This window comes from Anneissia japonica, unplaced genomic scaffold, assembly GCF_011630105.1.
Source record: "Anneissia japonica isolate Jap-2015-1 unplaced genomic scaffold, ASM1163010v1 scaffold287818_len932483_cov186, whole genome shotgun sequence".
NCBI classification, from domain to species: Eukaryota; Metazoa; Echinodermata; class Crinoidea; order Comatulida; family Comatulidae; genus Anneissia; species Anneissia japonica.
The window spans coordinates 871,157-890,962 of record NW_022703366.1 but is presented as its reverse complement, the minus strand read 5'-3'; the positions used below and the strand labels follow the sequence as shown (position 1 = coordinate 890,962).

The following is a 19,806-nucleotide window of genomic DNA, read 5'->3' as shown; positions in this document are numbered from 1 at the left end:
AGTTTGGGTGCTGCCCTCAATGTAAAATCAAATATTCACTTTGGCTCTCTAACCCCGCAAAAATAAATTAAGAATCCCTATGTGTGTGGCCCGCCAACAGTCTTTGGCTAGAAAACCCCTTATTTTTTTTACTGCCCGTCATCAGTAGTTTGTAAAAAATAATATTAAAACTGATGCTAAAGCTAAATATTTTTGGAAGCATAATGGAAACATTGAAGTTTGGGTGCTGCCCTCAATGTAAAATCAAATAACCCCTTTTATGCCCACCCCTGATCTATAAATTCTATGACTGATACTTGAATTATTAAAAATATGACAATTACATCAGTGCTGATCCAATCCTACCACCCACCGATCCTTGGCCAAATTGCTCATGGAGCATGCAGGGTTGTAGCTGCAGAAAACTAAAGCTCTGTCTACACTATCAAATTTTGTGTGACAAAAAAGTGTGATATGCCCATATATGGGCATTATGACATCACACCATGACCATATATAGGCATAGCATTACTATATATGGGCGTGTCACATTTTTTTGTCAAAGTAAATTTGATAGTGTGGATAGAGCTTAAGGATAGGTTGTAGACATTTTAAAAATGGGTGGGTGATAACATTTTTAAACTCTAAATAATAAGAGTGAAATTTAAGGATGGCTAAGGGAGTTACTAAAGGTAGGTGGAAGGCCACGAAATTATCTTTAGACTGGGCGGAAAACTTCCGAGGTTAGATAGTCCCACCCACCAAAACTACATCCCTGAGCATAGTCTGTTACCAGTTCTCAGATTTTTTTCAGATCCAAAAAAGCATACCTCTGCCATACTACTCTATTCAGGCTACCATAAAATTGTCTTATCTATCACTGTCATAACAGAATTAGTCTGAAAAATGAGGTATTAGAATGTTTAGATATATGGATTTATAAGCTTTGTTATATTTTTTACAAGGATTAAAATCTTTCTTGAGAAATAACAATAATAAATTTGGTTTTTTTTTCTATCAGTTTTTAAAAACAACAGTATGCCTCAAAAACACTTATACTCACACTTGCTATTTAGACTATATATAATTAGGCTAGACTTAAAAACACTGAAACCCAATATTTGTTGAAATATGAATTAATCAATTGTTTCTTAAATATATGAATTGGTCTATTTTGACAGAGTATCTCTGATATCCTTCTATAAATTTTAGACATCCAGGGAGTTAAAAGTGTCTGGTGCAATTGGGCCGTGTGTGTCCAGCAATTTAAAAGGTCCGTGTGTCTCTGATACTGAAATTGGAATGGGCGGGACTTGTCAGTGGAAATTCTGTGGTCTTTATCCAAACTCTACCGCAGCAGTCTTCTTTGAAGTTGTAAATCAGGTAGGTCTAATTTTTGATACTTTTTCTTATTTTTATATATAGGTTAGAAAGCAGTTTTCTTGTCAACAAATGTATTTTTAAAAATACTGTTATGTATTTTAAATTTGCTGGTGATCAATTTATCAAATGAAAGCCAAGTGTCTTTGGAATTGATCCTTTTAAATACTATAAGCTATTCATTGTTTATTGAACGTGACATCATGCATGTCTATAATGTCGTGTACAGTATTCACTTGTTTGAAGGTGATGGTATTTCTGAAGAATACTTCAAAAGTCAGTAACATTTAGCACGTATCCCACATAATATTTTATCTTGTGTGAGTTTTTTTTTGTAAGTAATAACCAATAGTTTAAATATAGATAAACGTATTGTACAATGAAGGCTTGATTCAAATAGGCATTTCTTTAAAATCTTTTATTCAAGACTATGTCCGGTAAAGGATACTTGTATATTCCATGTAGTCTAAATATTTGGTTCTTGGTTACACCATAATCAAAGCATGGAGACTATTTTGTGCCCTTATTTATTAAGGGTGATTACTGTACTCGTGCGAATAAGCGCCCTGTTTGAATAAGCGCCATGTTTGAATAAGCGCCCCTCTTGAATAAACGCCCCTCCTAACATGAAAATTGTTAAGCCCCCCCGTTTGAATAAGCGCCCCCTCAATTTTGAATAAGCGCTCCACGATTCCTAAAAAAATTCAATCGTACAGTACAGTATATTACATCACCAACTTAATTTCTGCATCAACTATTCACATCTATCTTAGCATTGTCGGTCGATCAGTCCATCTATCCATCTGTCGGTCTATCAGGCTAACCAGTAATTAGTAGTTACCTGTATGTTGTAAATCAAAGCACATGTTATGTAGGGTCCACATGCAGATGAAATAAGCAGAAGCAGCAATATACTTCAGTTTCAATACCAATTGGTTTTTTTTTATGGATTTTAAAACATTGAAAAAAATCTATTTTATCTGAACACATAATAGAAGCTAAATATAACAGTCTTTGAATTTCAGCATTAATATTCTTGACAACCATTCACCTATCGTATTGGCTTTTAAAATGTAACAAAGTTGATCAAAAACTTAGCATACTGTAACTGTGAAGTTGGCTTCTCGGTAAATGTGTTAGATTTTCTTCTTTTTAAAAAGAAAAATAAATAAATAAATAAATAAATAAATTAATTAATTAATAAATTAATAAATTAATAAATTAATAAATAAATAAATTAATAATAATAATAATAATAATAATAATAATAATAATAATAATTAATTAATTTAGCCTAGTAATATGGTGAGCCTTGGTCATACAATAATACTTGGCCGTGCAATGACATTATACCTGTCATCAAAGACATAAAGCAATGGCTCTTTAGAATATCAAGACCTATTGTTAATGACATCCACACATAATTGAGATTTCGCCTTTTCAAAAGATAAATCAAACTTGAAAAAGTCAATATTCATTTCAAGTATTTTATTTTTCAACTTTGCAGTTAAAACTGAATTACATTGATGTTTACATAGGTGTAAGAAGAACAATAAAAATACAAAGAACAGTCAAGCAACAATTAAAAGCAAACAATAAAAGCACACAAAATTTTAATAATATTCTTTCGATGATGTTTTGTTTTCTTTTTCGAACATTAGTAATAACATATTGCATATCGTAATTAATGCATTACTGTATGCAATTTTCTATGATTGGTATTATGTAGTTGAAGGCCATATGGATATTAAATCATAAATATAAGATGATTGATTAGAAATTTTATATAGTTTATTCATAATTAGTATATTGAGACAGACCTAGATGATTTATCATAAGGCAACAAGAACAACAAAGCAGGACACTCATTGACAATAAATACTACTGACTTACTTCGACATAAGATATTGAAAATTATACCAGAGGAAGACAATTTTAAAGATGTATTGTCCCTTGCTAATGTCAAAAAATCATAAAAAATAATTTTGAAATAAACTTGCTCATATTGCAATAGCATACAAATTATTAAATTGTGCATAAAAATGTTTGAATTTAAAAAATGTGTACCCTGATTTTTAAACCAAAAAATTATAATAAAAATAATAAAACACTTCCAGTGACTGGAAGTGTTTTTATCATTTTTCGCTGTTAACTGATGAGTAGACATTTTTTAAATACACTAATTTCTATGTTCAAGTTGATAACTTTTATGTTATTTCAAAATGGGCAAGTTATAAATTTCAAAAAATATTTTTATGATTTTTTTGGTATTTAGCATGGGACAATACATCTTTAACTTAATTTTTGACTTGCAATATATTATATTGATACACTTTATTTAAAAGCTTAGCAATTTTAAGAGTAAAGGTAGAACAAATGTGGAATATTCTCAATATGCAAGCCTTCTTGGCCCTCTTTTTCTCTTTTTCTCTTTCAATAATATGAAACTTATTGAATATCCATTTTTCTAAAACAATGTCGTGTAAAGCCTGAGACACCAGTCCATGATCCTCATTGAGCAATATTCTATGAAGCTCCTTTACATTTTTTAATTGATGTATGTATCGCTGATGTGAAATTTAAAAAAAATAATAAATTAATGCATAATTAATTAATTATATATTCTATATGTTCAGTGTTGTATCTCCTACTAGCTGCTGTGTACTAGACGGCTTACTCGCGACTTGCTCACAACGAGTCTTGCAAACTTCATTTTCAGTGTATTGTCTTTGCTCCTCTAATTTAAGATCTCTTATTCTGTTTCTTGGCCGGCACGAGTGCATTGCAAATAAACGATGCCATAATTGTTTAGCAGCTTTTTGGAATTTTGTATTGTATATATATTGCACTATAGGTACAATCGCCATACTTAAACACATGATGGTTTGTGAAACAGGACGGATATACGGTGATATGTGAACACTAATCAATGCCAACATAGATGTGAAAAGTCCTGGAATCCAGCACAGAATATATACTCCTGTAATTAAAAAAAACACAGAAAATTATTATGATAATAGTAATATATATTAATGCTTGCGGTACACCAAGTAGATAGTTCTGAAAAGAACTGTTGTTGGTTGAGAATGTCTTGACCTTTCGATTGAGTCGCCTCAGTTGTCTTCAGGAGAATAATATCTGATAATAGTAATAATAATATAAAAATTGTTGTGCAACAGTAATATGATTTAATGTTTGGGTTTTTTTTATATAGTGTAATCCAATTTTGAAGACAGTGTGAAGTGTGGCTTTTTTGTTTGCTTGTCACTGGATATACTTCTATATAATGGATCAAATACTTAAGAAAATAATATTGTGTTTCGAAATTTGTTAGTTGTTAAATATAATTGTTTTTATTATCTCTAAAATGTTGATAAAATAAAAGTAAATAAAAAAACCTTTAACTTACCCCCAGTAAGTACTAAGCATTTGATGATATCCTTATCAGTTTTTGTTCGACGTACATAACTACAGTTTATTTTATTACATATTATCACGCGTCTATTTGCCTGCTTCCAGGTGGACTTCACAACCTGTATGTAAAATCCGCTTGAAATGACAATTGGGATAAAAATACTGTATATAAAATTTATTGTTTGAATTCCTTTTTTTGGATGAGGCAAGCAAGATAATGTATCCTTATGAAACGTGTAATTATTTCCAGTTAACAATGGTAAACTTACAATCAATATATTAAGTATCCATAAAGTTGATATGATTTTAATAATCCTTTGTTTTGTCACCATTTGATGGTACTTGAGTGGCTTATTTATCCATATATGCTGATCAATGCATAGAATCATTAGGTTCCATGTCTTTAATGAATAACACAGAGTAAGCATAGTTCCAATTACGTTGCACCATATTAACAAAACTTTATCGAGTGAGTTTAAGATCCAGTTAATAGTGTCGCAGGTAATAACAAACAACAAGATCAAATCCACAGACGCAAGATGCGCCACAATGAACGAGGTGACGTTGTGTAATTGTGGTGAAAATACCGTAACGAGAATGAACATGAGATTGCCAGACAATGCCAGAGTGACAATGAATAATAAGAACGTAAAATAAGCAATCAGGAATGTTTCATCAAATGTTGTTTGTTGTGTGTCATTATTGTCTACTTGCATATCAAGGTGGTTTTGTTCCCACTCTTTGCTCAGGGTCATGTCAGCAAAATTTGTTGTCATTTCAATTAATTTCATCAGATAACAACTGCCATCTTTGTTTGACCTAAATTAGAAATTGGGAAAATGTATAACAATATATTAGTATAAAATTTCGATAAATATTAAATTTCAAATTATTTTTAAACATATATACTTTTTAAATTTAAAAGTGCTGAATTTACACACACAAAAAAAGTGTGACATTTTTCTAGTATTTTGTTTTTCAACCATTTCCCCTTTAAGATTGGTAGTAAGCTTACAGTGCATAAATATTATGCAATTTAGCATTGACTGGTGTATAATTTTTTAAAATTTGAACCGAAAATTAATATCTAAAATTACATAATTAGTTGTCATAGTAATTATTTAATTAATTGTTAAATGGTAGCATCATTATTTTTATTGCTACATTTACAACAAAAATTGGTATTAATAATTAAAATATAAATGTTAATATGTTGTTCAGCTTAACTAAAAAAAATACATAATGAAAAATAATAGAAACATTAACTTACAAATCTGAATCGTTTATCCCATACTAATTAATTAACAAAAATTGGTCAAATGCTGATAATATATGATTATTAATAATTGAAATATGTGGCAAGGACAAGCCAAACCAGTCACTCCTCGCAAATCTTGTTAAGGAGATAATGGCCAAAACATGCTGGAATGTTTGAAATCTATTTTATTGCACTAAAATTATAACTTTTATATATCTATTCATCATGCCACATTGTTATTTTCCCCATATTTAATGTTCAAACAACAATTTTTTATGATTGATGATTTCTGCCTGAGAAATGCCCAAAATCTTAAACTTTGAAGTTCTGCGTTTATGAACTTGTTACATGCTGAATGCAACAGAGAAGGATTTATATGTAAAATTTTCTTATCTGCTTAGCTTTCCATTTTTTATTTTTTTTATATATTTTGTCGTCAAGGAAAAAAGAAAATACTAGTGCCAAACACAAGCCAACACATACAAAGAGGGGCGATCTTAACAACCCCACTGTATTACCAAAAGCCAAATCACTGTCTACCGATTCTCCATGGTTGAAAATGGTATACCGTAACCATTAAGAATATATGTATAATCATTTTATATATAATTAGGAAATAAATAATGTTATTTGGAAATATGTAAAAATGAAGAATTATAAATATAAAAATATATGTTAAGGAATGGAACATTTTAAAACTTTTTCTGCTTAAAACTTCCCTAAGTGAGCAAATAGCATTTTTAAAAATCTTTTTAAAAAATTATTTTAAAAATATTGCAAGGCATTAACAGTAATTGCTGTTAGGACTAAAACACAACTCCATAAACCCAATAATGACACTAAATTCCTACTTCAAATGGCACAACAATTTTAGGAGACACTTCCAATGCTTCCCAAAATATAATTCCTACCAAGATACCAAATTGTCTGTATGAGTGAATTTTGTTTAGTTAGGACGTTTAACTTGCTAAATGTTGGTAGTCCAAATAATTTACTTACTTTTTATTCCAGGTTTCTCCTAGATAATTGATGACCGTAATAATATTCACACAGAGTGTGTGTCTGTTGTGTCAATGGCCTATGCATTCATTTACTAACTATATTTATACTGTGGAATGAGATACTTGAGTTGATGTTCATTGGATGATTCCTGTGCTTGATCAATTTTAATATTATTTGCATACCGGTTGTTGATTGGGATGCGCATATGATGGCAACTATTGTTTGCTGTATTGGATAACTTTAGTCTGTTAATAGCAAATTAATAAGTATGCGAGGTGATTGGAGGTCAGTCAGACATATCAATTTTATTAATGAGTAAATCAGTTTCCTCTTCAGATAATATATGGAAAATTTTTATCCACCATGATTTTTTAAAAAATTTTTTTAAAGAAAAAAAATGGGGATTCTGTAAATTACAAAAATTGGTTTTTTGTCATCTTTTTGTTGGCTCTGAATTTTGAATGATATTAGTTCTTATGCTCTGTCCAGACTGTCAAATTTTCTTAGACAAAAAACTTTTGTATGCCCATATATAGTCATGATGTGCCTATATATGGTCATGAGGTGCCTATACATGGTCAAGATGTGATGTAATCATGACCATATTTAGGCATTTCAAAATAAAATTGATAGTCTGGACAGGACTTTTATCTAAAATAATATACAATCTTGTAATTATAGGATTTTTGGCATTTTCATCAAGTAAAGGAATATGCTTGTTAAAATAATGCCATACTGTAGATCTTAATTAATTTGTTTAAAGGGCTAAAATATTCTTTTGAGTTGAGCTCATATGCCAAAGATAATATCTGAGTCATGAAGCAAATCGTTATAACGTTTTTGGTGAGTTTACACAACAATATTAGGGCACTGTAAACATTAAAATTCTGTAAATTTTAAGTATTCTGTATACACCATAGTTGTCTCTGTCACCATAATTGTCAAGAGAATGTTAAAACAATAAGAAATTAAGTTAGTAATATAAAAATATATATATAATCCACATAATTTATATAATGGTAAGGTAACATATACAGTAATGTTAATACTGATAAACCATGGATGAATGCTGTAAGTATATACTCAATTTATTCCTCCATTATTAAACAAGTTTAAATAACATTAATTTAATGGGGTATATTTTATAAAATAGGCCTGTTGACAACCATAACATAGAATTTTAAATAAAAAGTATGAGTGATAATCGTAAAAGATAATCACTATAAAGGGCACTGAGAGCAAAAGTATTGTAGAAGAGCAGACGTGGGCCTAATAAAAAAAATCGCATCCTTCCTTTTGTTGCTTCTTAACAGCAATAATATTGCCGCTCCTTTCCGGAGTATTAGGTGATGTAGCCAGATATTGGTGTGTATACTGTAGAATGACTAGGAAATAGGTATGATATTCATAGGCCTAAGGAGCAAGTATGTTAAAAATTTGATTTCCTGTTTTCTTTTCCTCAATTTCTTATGTAAACATACCTGTAGATGCAAACTTTTTAAAATAACATTTCTACAATTCATATTCATATTTATATTCAGATGCGGCGTGAAAATAAATAAAAACACAATGTGTCTTTAGGCTTCATCAGTATTTCAAATGCATCAAAAGTTTTAAAATATTAGTTCAATGTAGTGTTGAGACTTGTTATTATGACCTTCAGAAATCCAATATGCAACTCTTTCTTTTGTGATTTCTATTGGAAAAAGATTAGAATGATTGAGGTCAATCTACTTTCCTGATCTTTTTAAAGCTTGCTAACTGAACACTAATGACTCTTTAATGTTCAATATCATTATTTGATATTTGAGCCAGAGGCTACTTATTTAAACATTATCAAATGGTTTTTATTCAATTAATTTAAGTGCATTTTACAATGTCTTTAATTATGTACAAAATCTTTAATATTTTTTTTTTTATTTTTTAAAATATTGCTAACTGAACACTAATGACTCTTTAATGTTCAATATCATTTTTCATTTTTTTAAATATTAGCAAGTAATATTACTAATAATTATGCTGTGCAGTACATTTTAAATTATATTAAATTTATCTTCTTTATACTGGGTAACCTGTGTTCTTCCATAGGGCGCAGTTGTACTTTATAACAATGCTTACGGAATGGAATTGTTTTAGTTAGTAAAAGGTTTGCTGTCATAGGCTATGGATTAGAATTTTCTGGAGTGTCAATCAAGCTTAACAACTGACCAATCAGAACAGGGCCAAGAATATGTGCGCCTCTCATAAACATGTCGTCCTATAAGCGCATGCGTTTGTGTATGTTTTTACACCGCTGGTTTTAGCTTCCATAATATCATCAACATTACCACTACGCAGCACCACTACTTACCACTACTACCACCATTATGTTATCATCTTTGTCAGTGGCGGGTGAGGGAGCCGGCTCACCCTCCCCCCTCCCTCCTAAATTTTTCAAAATTAGGGGGGAAAAAAAGGAGGAAATAGGAAAATATTAAAATATTTTTCTATTTTAGGTCTGAGAGTGCCATTTCCGACCACCTAGAGGTGCTGTAATTATAAAGTTTTTTTACCTCAGCTTAACGATGGTAGGGCTTAGATGTTCTACTGTAGACTCCATTTGAGAAAGTCTTTACCCGGTCACCCTCTATTTGAATTCCTGGATTTGCAACTGATTGCAATTAGTAGGGCTTAGATGTTCTACTGTAGACTCTATTTGAGAAAGTCTTTACCCGGTCACCCTCTATTTGAATTCCTGGATTTGCAACTGATTGCAATTATTATTTTTGAAAAAGTAGGAGCCACATGCTCATTGCATTAAATGGTAGCATAAAAGGAAAACAATATGTACAAGATGATTGTTCCTGTTTCTATTTTAACATGAAGTGCTATAAAGACAATCAGTTGAAAGCACTATGCAAAAAAAAGTAATTATTGTAAATGATTTAATAAGTGCCATGGTGCTTATAAAATTGTTTTTACAACAAAATTGTTCCAACAATAAAGATAGTTGTAATCAAATAATTTTTTTCAGTTATAAAATTGTTGGCAACTTCAGGATGAGGTGCTTATGTATTACAAAATATTGGAGCTTGTTCAAATGGTAGTGCATGTTTTGTACATGCCAGTGCATGTTCTGTACATATGCCAATTTTACTTGATGCTAGGTTATGTTAGCATTATTGATCTGTAAGAAATCAGACCCATTTATGACGTAATGTTTTTTTAATGTTTTTAAATCTTTTTAAGCATTGTAATCCAGATCCTTTTATTGAATTTCCCCATGCAGGATGAATAAAGATATATTGTATTGTACTGTATTCAAATTAAACAGGGTTGTAATTGTAACAAAGATACTAGAAATATAAGATAGAGTTCTCGCATTGTATAAATGAGGCGGAAGTCGTGCCCAACGTAGGCGGCGCCCTTCTTTTTAACCATGCAAGTTTCCTATACTTCGTGCCCAACGTACAGGGCGCCCTTCTGTTGCTAAGTATATCCGGACGCAAAAGGCGCCCTTCCTTTTCCACTAGTGGAGGAAAACTTTTTCACTAAGAGTGCGTCTGGCCATGCAATTCTGCGCTGTATTATTGTTTTATTCTTTACTGATTCATGATTATGCTTTAATTGTTTTGCGTATTATTTGGATAATAGCAATGATTTCTACCGCCACCAAGGAGGTTATGTATTCACCGATGTCACTGTCTGGGTGTCTATTCCAGTTGGTTTTTATATCTAGTATCTTTGTTGAGAATTAATAATAAAATACACGACGACTTGGTAACGAAAGTTTGGCACAAGTTTTTTTAGATCCAGCTGTATCCCATTTTTCGTATTCCCACCATGCATTTCGGTGGAACAAGGTGGAACACTTTTTTGTATGGAGAACTCTATCTTGTATTTCTATTATCTTTGGTTGTAAGAAAACTAAGGGTGGATGGTAGACATTTTTTAAGTAAATGTGAATATTGGTAAACTCTAAATAATTAAAGTGGATTTTAAGGATGGGAAGTGGGTTAATAATGGTGGGTGGAAGGACATTAAATTAGCTTTAGATTGGGTGGAAAACTTCAAGGCTAGGTGGCCCTGCCCACTATAACTCCATCCCTGAGAGAGAAAATCGTATTTGTGCAGCAGTTATTGGAGGGATTTTCTTTTTTTGAGAAACAATCTTTTAAATGGTATGAACCCTCAATGTTGTTTTTATGCTCTTTTTAGCACTCAGCTCCTATACCGCAAGGTGGACGTGGATGTATACAATTTGTAACGCAATACCAGCATTCAAGCGGACAACGACGTGTACGTGTAACAACACTAGCAAGAAAGTATGTACTCTAATTTGTTAATTAATTTAAATACTTCATTATTTAAGTTATTGTTTGAAGGTTGTATGTTGAATAAACAAGTAGTTTATATGTACGGTATACCACATAAGTGGTTATGAGAACCCACAGTGGCAAAAATATCTTCTGAGATATCTTCCAGAGAGTGAGTGAATGAGACATAGAAGCGGCATGCAAACACTTTATTCCAGCAGTGGCAATCCATGACAGAAAAAGATTATGAAATTATAAATTATGAAATTTCATTTTGCTCTCCTGTCAATCAGGATCTTTTTTGGAGAATGAATATCTTAGGAGTTCTAGAAATACTCAGCTGATTGATTAATTGATTTTTTAGCTCTACTGCCTCTATTATACTGCCCTCATGAGGCTGATTTATTAATAGTTGATTAATAAATCTTTGTTAGCTGTACTGCCTCTATTATACTTTAAATCTTATTTTATGCAAACCAATAAAGGTGTTTATCTTACTTATAGTTGGGCTGATGCCGCAACCAATATACAGCATATAGCTGCTGGGTTTGATCAGGAGGCTGCTTGTGTGCTGATGGCTCGTATGGCAACTTACAAGGCAGAGAATGAGGAAGGACTCGATGTATTGCGTTGGCTTGACAGAAATCTGATCCGGCTTTGCCAAAAGTTTGGCGAGTATCACAAAGATGATCCCAACTCATTCCAGTTTGCTGACAACTTCTCCCTTTATCCACAGGTAGGTTGTAAATGCATGCAGGGTTGTAATCTTTTCTTTGTCTAACTACCCCTTTTTACATTCTGTTTATAGTAATATATCTTCTGTTATTAGTGGATGTGTAAATTTTAAGTAAATTGACTCATCGTCTTATGTTCCTAATTGGCACTGAGAACTTGGTCAGTGCATGACATGTTGAAAAATCAATGTTACTGACTATGGGAACATAATATTCTTTTAATGACATTTAAATGCTTATCAGGCACTGTTTCTGAATATTTAACTAATTTTTAAAAATCAATTGATGCTTACCATAGTATAAATACAATAAGGAAATTGAAAAACACTTTAATCTTACCACAATGGCGAAATGATTTTGGAAAAAAGAACTTTTAAATATCCTTCTGTTAAATTATGGAATAATCTATCATCAGACCTTCGTAGCAATATCCATTCACTTTCCTTACAATCCTTTAAAAATCTCATTTAATTCACCCTTTTGTTTTTCTCTTCTGTTTCTTGTATTTATATAATCTATATATAAAATAGACACACATATATATATATGTGTGTGTGTCTATGTATGTATACATATATATATATATTTATGCATTTTTCTTTTGATTTTATTTTGTAATATAATGTTGTTTAAAATAATACCCTGAACCTCAGGGAAGAACAGTGTAACAATACTGACTGAGTATCCAGAATAAAGAAAGATTTCTATTCCATTCTAATTATAATATTAATCAACTACACTACATACTTAAAAACTCAGTCAACTTTCATGTATTGAATATTAAGAAGATTCGTAGATATATGAAGTTGTTCTTGCATTCATCACATCATAACTCATCATAGATTACATTATTGCATGGGTTGCTTCAAAACTTGGCCTTATGCTTGGTTTCAGGAATTTCAAAATATATAATATAATAATGATACTTAACAGGTATAAGTATTATATATAATATAATGCTGATACCTGCAACCTATCTCTTTTTGACTTTCAAGTTTGCTCTCCTCTTCATGTTTAGGCACTTTGAAATCCTCTGAATTCATTCTTACTGCTACTTTTTGAATGAATATCTCTTGAATAAATTCCTCCCTCGAATAAACACCCCCTCAATAACCCTTCTCAACAATAAACACCCTGGGGCATTTATTCAAATAAACACCCTGTGGCATTTATTTAAATAACATTTTCCTTATCAGATAGGTAACTACCAAACTCTACTTATTTGTATCTTGTATTTTTATTTCCACAGTTCATGTTTCACTTAAGAAGGTCACAGTTTCTTCAAGTTTTCAACAACAGTCCGGATGAGACCGCATTTTATCGACATTCATTGCTGCGAGAGGAATTGACACAGTGTCTTGTCATGATCCAGCCAATCTTGTATGCCTACTCATTTAATGGCACAGAAGTAAGTCAGATTATTTCATCAGTGTAGAGCAGTTGATTTTGGTGATATTTCTTAGAAAAAACTACCACCAATCTTTCAAAAGTAATATTGCTATTAGTATATATTATATAAAATATGAATGACTCATTTTAGTGTTATTCTTGTTGAATTTAAGCAGTTGTCTACATATAGAATTTGGTTGATTGTTTGATTAGCATTGATTTTTTTAATGTGTAGTGAGACAATCATGAAAAGAAATATCATCATCGCCATTCACATGCCATATGCTTTATTCAATTTTTTGTCGTCATGAAGAAGCAAACATTATAATAAACTGTCAATGATGATGATTTCTTGATAGATGTCTAATACTGTATTTCTGGACTAAGCTTTATGACTAAATATGGTCATGATGACATCACATGACCATATATAGGCACATCATTACTGTATATGGCACAGGGCCATCAAGAGGAGAAAGTGTAACAGGGGCAAGGGTTGGTGTGGGCCCCAAAGTACGAGCACGAAGCCGCAAACATTTTTTTTAGGAGGGGGGGCCTGTCAGTATCGAGGGGACCGACGCCACTATTGAGTGCCCATGATAGTAATTATTTGTGAAAAATATTAGCCTCCCTGGTAAGCTTGGGCCCCCCCCCCAATCCAACATACAACATTTTTTATAGTGTGGACAGAGCTGAAGATCACAGGCAAATATCAGTTTGAGATTCGAACCCCACCTTTGTGGTTCATAATATGAGTTGCATCTGCTATGCCAAGTACTCTTTTAATGAGTAACTGAATACTCAATAGTGATACAATGTTTCATTTAATTATCTTCACAGCCTGTGCTCCTTGATAGCAGCAGCATAATGCCAGACCGGATTCTCCTTATGGATACATTCTTCCAGATCCTCATTTTCCATGGAGAGGTAAGTCTTTATTATGATATTGTTTTCGTCAAAATTCAACATTCATAAACACCTGATGGAGCTGTTGACGAAAGCTTGTGTAATGAATAATTGAAGTTAGTTTATAAGGTGCTACCCGTGTTTTATCAGATTAACACAGCTCTATCTGACTATTATATAACATTCATAAATTCATAGTTCATAATAATTTTACTTTTGCATCTGCCATAATTCTTTTAATACCTTCATGTGAATCATGCTTTCAAGCAGATGTAGTTAATTTTAGCAAATGCTATCTAGCAGTGTATAGTATATACTATTTAATAATAATATTAAATGCTATCTAGCAGTATAGTATATACTATTTAATAATAATATTAAATGCTATCTAGCAGTATAGTATATACTATTTAATAATAATATTAAATGCTATCTAGCAGTATAGTATATACTATTTAATAATATTAAATGCTATCTAGCAGTATAGTATATACTATTTAATAATAATATTATTATTTAGTATTATTAATAATAAATGTCTAAAAAGACAATTTATTAGGAAGAAATCAAAATAGGTATTTTGTATTCATAGTAGTTTTGAATGTAACAACTATATAATGTAAATTTCACCCAATACTTCAATAGTGACAAGTAGAGGGCGGGTTCTTGAGCAGAGTGAGCGTAATTTGTGTTTGTTCTGTCAAATAGAAAACAAATGTTGGATGAATATATGTAACCTGGGTGGAAATTGGGCAAAATATTCTACAGTAAGCAAATATCATCGTACTCGAAATTTTAGGCTTTAAAAAAGCTATACAAAACGAAAACAAATTAAATCAGTAAAGCATATGTGTGCTTCATCAACGAATTGTGTTCATTCAAACGTCTGCTTGACTTCATAAACAAAAAGATACAAATACAACAAATGACTTACCATGCAGTGAAGAAAATTAATTAAAAAAATTTTATCTGGACTCTTCAATATGTATCAGCATATCAATATGATTATTGTTCAATATCGATTTTAAAAGAAAATCTAATAAAATATCATATCGTTGAAGTCAGTGTTAACAATATCTGATCTAAAAAACAGTATATACTACAGCTGTTGTCTGCTAACACCCACGACTAAAACCATGAGATGTTTTGAAATTTAAGGATACTATTCTTAATATATACTTTAATAACCGGTCAGGAGCTTTTCATTCTTGCACATAATGTTGGTAGCGCAGGGAAAAATATCAAAGTGACACCGGAAAATATAGCTTCCTAAGAACACAGCTATTTACTAAAAGATGATATATTATTTTAATGTCTAAAATAACCATGGACGCTCAGCAGAAATAACACTTTCAGACATAAAATGGTTTTTGGAGTGTGTATATTTTATTTGTTTTTTTTTATAAATATAAGCCTATCCGGCATCTGGTTGAAATATAGGGCAAAATATACTCTAGCATTTGTTTAGCAAACAAATGTCATCTAACTCAGGATTTCAGAATTTTAACAAAGAAAAAGCTATGAAAAAGCTATGTGATTCACTTTTTAAGAGAATAAAATCCCACGCATATTCCAAATAGGCTGAGCAAACAAATATTTTTTATTTTAAGAATTATTTTAAAAATTCAGATCCAATAATTGATATATTCAGTTCAGTATCAGAATATCAATATCATATTTATTTTTATCTCTCACCATGACCTTCGCCATGGCGAACGGTTTGAATGTCTGGATCTGCTTCTGTGAATGTATTATATATTATTCATAATTCATTGTACCAAGCTACTGTACAGTAAATATTTTAATCATTTTAATCATAATAGCTATTATCACAGAAATCAAATTCTTGAATTCGTGGAGTGAGCCTCTACCATTTACTTCCAAAGGAAGTAGGCCAATTGAACATGTGCAAATAAAGGTGTAAAGTTGCATTCACACCAAATATTCTGATTGGAGGCTAATGAAACCAATCAGAAAAATGAATCAGTGTGTAAGAATGGGGAAAAAGAATGGGGACGCTGGTGTTTAGCATTTCGGAAATGCGAATGCAACTTAAGAATACTTTATAAGAATTTGTTTCCAATTCTAATTACAGACCATTGATTCATGGTACAAAGCCAAATACCAAGACCAGCCTGGCCATGAAAACTTCAAGCAACTCCTACAAGCTCCTATTGACGATGCCCAGGAAATTCTTCAGAACCGCTTCCCAATGCCTCGTTACATCCAATGTTCACAAGGAAGCAGCCAGGTAAGTCCTGTCACCTGCTTTTTTTCATTGTACATCATGGGAATTATGAAATAATTTGATCTTGTTTCAATGTGTTATTGGTTAAAGAAAATTTGTAGTAAATAAACCTGTTTGGCAAAACAGGAAAAAGCCTCAATATCAGATTTGTTTGTTTGATTACATTCACAGTAGAAGTTTGTTTAATCAATGTAAATTAATATATTTTTATAAAAGTGTTCTATTAAGTAAATTGTTTAAAAGTCATCTTTTCTTGTCTCCTTTTTTGAATAGGCAAGATTCTTGCTCTGCCGTGTAAACCCATCGCAAACACACAACAACATGTACGGATATGGACAGGTAGGTCATTTAGGAGGAAAAAGGTAGTTTTGTTAAGCTATTAAACACCCTGACAAGTACCATTCATTGATGAATATCACTGTCATTACCATGTATGGTTTTTCTCCCTCATTGAGAATAGTGAAAACGTGTAGTACATGTGTCAAAATGTGATGAGCAGCAGTGATATTTGTTTCTAACTTGTTTTGTTCCCTTTGTATATGTGATTTTTTTTTCTGTTGAGTTTTAAACTAAATTTACAATAATTATTTTATTCCGAGTGTAAACATCTAGGTTTATATTTTAAAAAACATGCAGAAACATTTTATCTACACTATATTTAAATATGTCAATAAAATTATAATTTTTTTGGACCGCTGATCTTGTATGGACGCAATGAAACATTAAAAAAAAGTGCTACCACAAGAGGGGGCACTCCATTAGAATTTGAATAGAGTTTGAAACTCGACTTTTGAAGGACGCCCTCTAGTTCATGGTATTACTTAAAAAATACAAGCAAACTATTGAAAATTCCTGTAATAAATTTATATATAGAAAAATTAATATGATTTATGAACTAATGTTATTTTACAAGTACAGTAACAAGAAGAATACAATGTTGAAAGTAATACTCTGAATAATCTTAACATTTATGGATATAAATTATAATTAACAGTGACATAGAATAATATTAAAGATGTATTAGCCCTTCGAAAATGACAAAAAAAAAAAAAATCATAAATAATAATTTGAAATTAACTTGCTTATTTTGCAGTAATATACAAATTCCATTACAGTACTATGTTAACTTGGGCATTGAAACTTTTGAATTTAACAAATGTGTGCCCTATTTTTTATACTTGATAATGATATTAAAAATTATTAAATCACTTCCATTGTTTCTATCATTTTTTTTTTTTTATTATGGGCAAACATTGAATACACTAATTTCTATGTTTAAGTTAAATAAACGTTTATTTTACAAGTTTATTTTAAAAATTATTATTTTTTTTTTTTATTTTGGTATTTTCCATGGGACAATACATCTTTAATATTGATAATAACAATATTAACTGTTGAGTAGTTTTCATATCTTTAATTAAAACTCTCAATTTTTTTTTATATAGGATGGTGGCTCATATGTACTCACAGATGATGTTAGCCTTCAAGTATTTATGGATCACCTTAAGAAATTAGCTGTAACTCAATCGTAAAAGAAGATGCTCTGATTATTTATACAGTAGTTATGTTAAAGCATGTGCAACTCATGGCACATGCACTCACAAAACATGCTTTCTGCAGACGCTTGATCATTTACATGTTGCTTAAGGTCAAAGGTGAAAAAATAATTGGAACGAATGATACTCTGAAATTCATAAACATATCTATAATTGTATCTAAAATTGTTTACATATATAATCCTGCTTCTTTATACAATAATAGCAAGAATAGTTGTGATGTACAGTAAGATGTATTTTTCATCCCAGAAAAAAAATACTAAGAAATGTCATTATAATTCTGGGACTATAGGCATAATAGAATTTTACACATATTAGTTTTTACTAATATCTGGTTCTTAGTAGGCAATTTATCTGAAGGTCAGTGTGCTTAGCTTGACAATGTATTAAAATATACTTTTGCTTGTCTGTTGATGACATTAATTGGGCCACCTATTTAACCATAATGACCTGATTATAAAAGCTGTCTATGTAACACTGTTGATGTAAGAAGATAGTAATCGATAGTATGATTTACGTAAGCAAAATTATCAGGGTACAACATCCTTTCTTCTCCTATGTCAGTAAAAATTTTGTTTCAACTCTCGAATTACAGTACTGTCATTTTCACAAACTTATTTTCACAAAAGCTTATTTTTAACCTTGTGTACTTGTTTTGAACTTAACTTAAGGTAATGTAATAATAAAATAATGAAAAATAATTTTTAATTAGGCATTTTCAGCAAGTATGAGCAACATGACATGTTTACATGATGCATTCATATTTGGTTTGTTGATTTCCCATTCACACTCTTAACCTTGTGGTTTGAAACACATTCAGACCAATCTCGGATGTTCATGCTTGGATATCCCACTTGCACTCACACTTTTTCATCCTTATGTGGGACTTTACATTAAGGTGTGGGTATTGGTTTTATTTAAACTTTAAAAATGCTTTAGAAAACACTTTACAAACTAACACACTTTATCAAGGTCATGACAGTATGCACCTTATAAGTCCACCGTTATTATTATTATTATTATTATTATTATTATTATTATTATTATTATTATTATTATTATTATTATTATTATTATTATTATTATTATTATTATCAAACCACACACTTTTATTTACATATTGAAGTCCTTCAGGTGATTTACTGTGTGTTTCATTAGTTACCTGTGTCTTTGGTTATTATGAAAACTATCTAGTTGATTTTTATTACAAAAGTATGACAGTTAATAAACAACCTGCAAATACATATTGCTGTAGGAATATGCCTACATACCGTAATGTTATGTCTATTTGTGAAGAATTTTCTATATTTATGTTCTGTAGTCATTTTCTGTTTGTTTTTGGTCTTTGTCATTGTAAAGAGGTATTGGATTTAATCACTTGTTTATTATTTTTTTTAGAAAGTTGTGCATTTGACATATATCAATACATATGTAATCATAAAACATTTAATGTGAATGTGAACAATAAAAACAAGCTATATAATTCTACAACTTGTTTCTTAGAATTTATTTACTTTTGCGTCTGTTTTTTAAAAGGATGTGAAGCTAATAATAATAAGCTGAGTGTTAGTTTGAGAGTAGCCTGGGTTCCAGGCCCTAATTTTAGGTTGCTCACTCTTTATTGCGCGCCATACCTAATTATTTG

At 30.8% G+C, this 19,806-nt stretch overlaps 2 protein-coding genes across 6 annotated transcripts in view; one reads left to right on the top strand and one right to left on the bottom strand.

Annotated features, from left to right (window-relative positions):
- Window positions 1–18,767, top strand: part of LOC117104403 (protein transport protein Sec23A-like) — a 39,195-nt gene extending 20,428 nt beyond the window's left edge. For all 4 annotated transcript variants that reach the window (XM_033245241.1, XM_033245242.1, XM_033245240.1 and 1 more), the window contains 8 exons: window positions 1,192–1,362; window positions 11,231–11,337; window positions 11,833–12,064; window positions 13,312–13,470; window positions 14,292–14,378; window positions 16,453–16,608; window positions 16,879–16,944; window positions 18,051–18,767. In XM_033245241.1, the coding sequence (XP_033101132.1) occupies window positions 1,192–1,362; window positions 11,231–11,337; window positions 11,833–12,064; window positions 13,312–13,470; window positions 14,292–14,378; window positions 16,453–16,608; window positions 16,879–16,944; window positions 18,051–18,137 (1,065 nt within the window). In that variant the 3' untranslated portion in view covers window positions 18,138–18,767. The remainder of the gene's footprint in view (window positions 1–1,191; window positions 1,363–11,230; window positions 11,338–11,832; window positions 12,065–13,311; window positions 13,471–14,291; window positions 14,379–16,452; window positions 16,609–16,878; window positions 16,945–18,050) is intronic.
- Window positions 3,691–8,669, bottom strand: LOC117104404 (alpha-1A adrenergic receptor-like). 2 transcript variants are annotated; one of them, XM_033245245.1, is made up of 3 exons: window positions 7,031–8,669; window positions 4,769–5,592; window positions 3,691–4,339 (listed from the first exon to the last, which is right to left on the bottom strand). In XM_033245245.1, exons 2-3 carry the CDS (start codon window positions 5,562–5,564, stop codon window positions 3,984–3,986), a joined length of 1,152 nt encoding a protein of 383 aa, XP_033101136.1. In that variant the 5' UTR covers window positions 5,565–5,592; window positions 7,031–8,669; the 3' UTR covers window positions 3,691–3,983. The 2 variants fall into 2 exon arrangements, with proteins under 2 accessions (XP_033101136.1, XP_033101137.1); XM_033245246.1 differs by lacking the exon at window positions 7,031–8,669 and having other exon boundaries at window positions 4,769–6,142.
- Window positions 18,768–19,806: the final 1,039 nt, after the last annotated feature.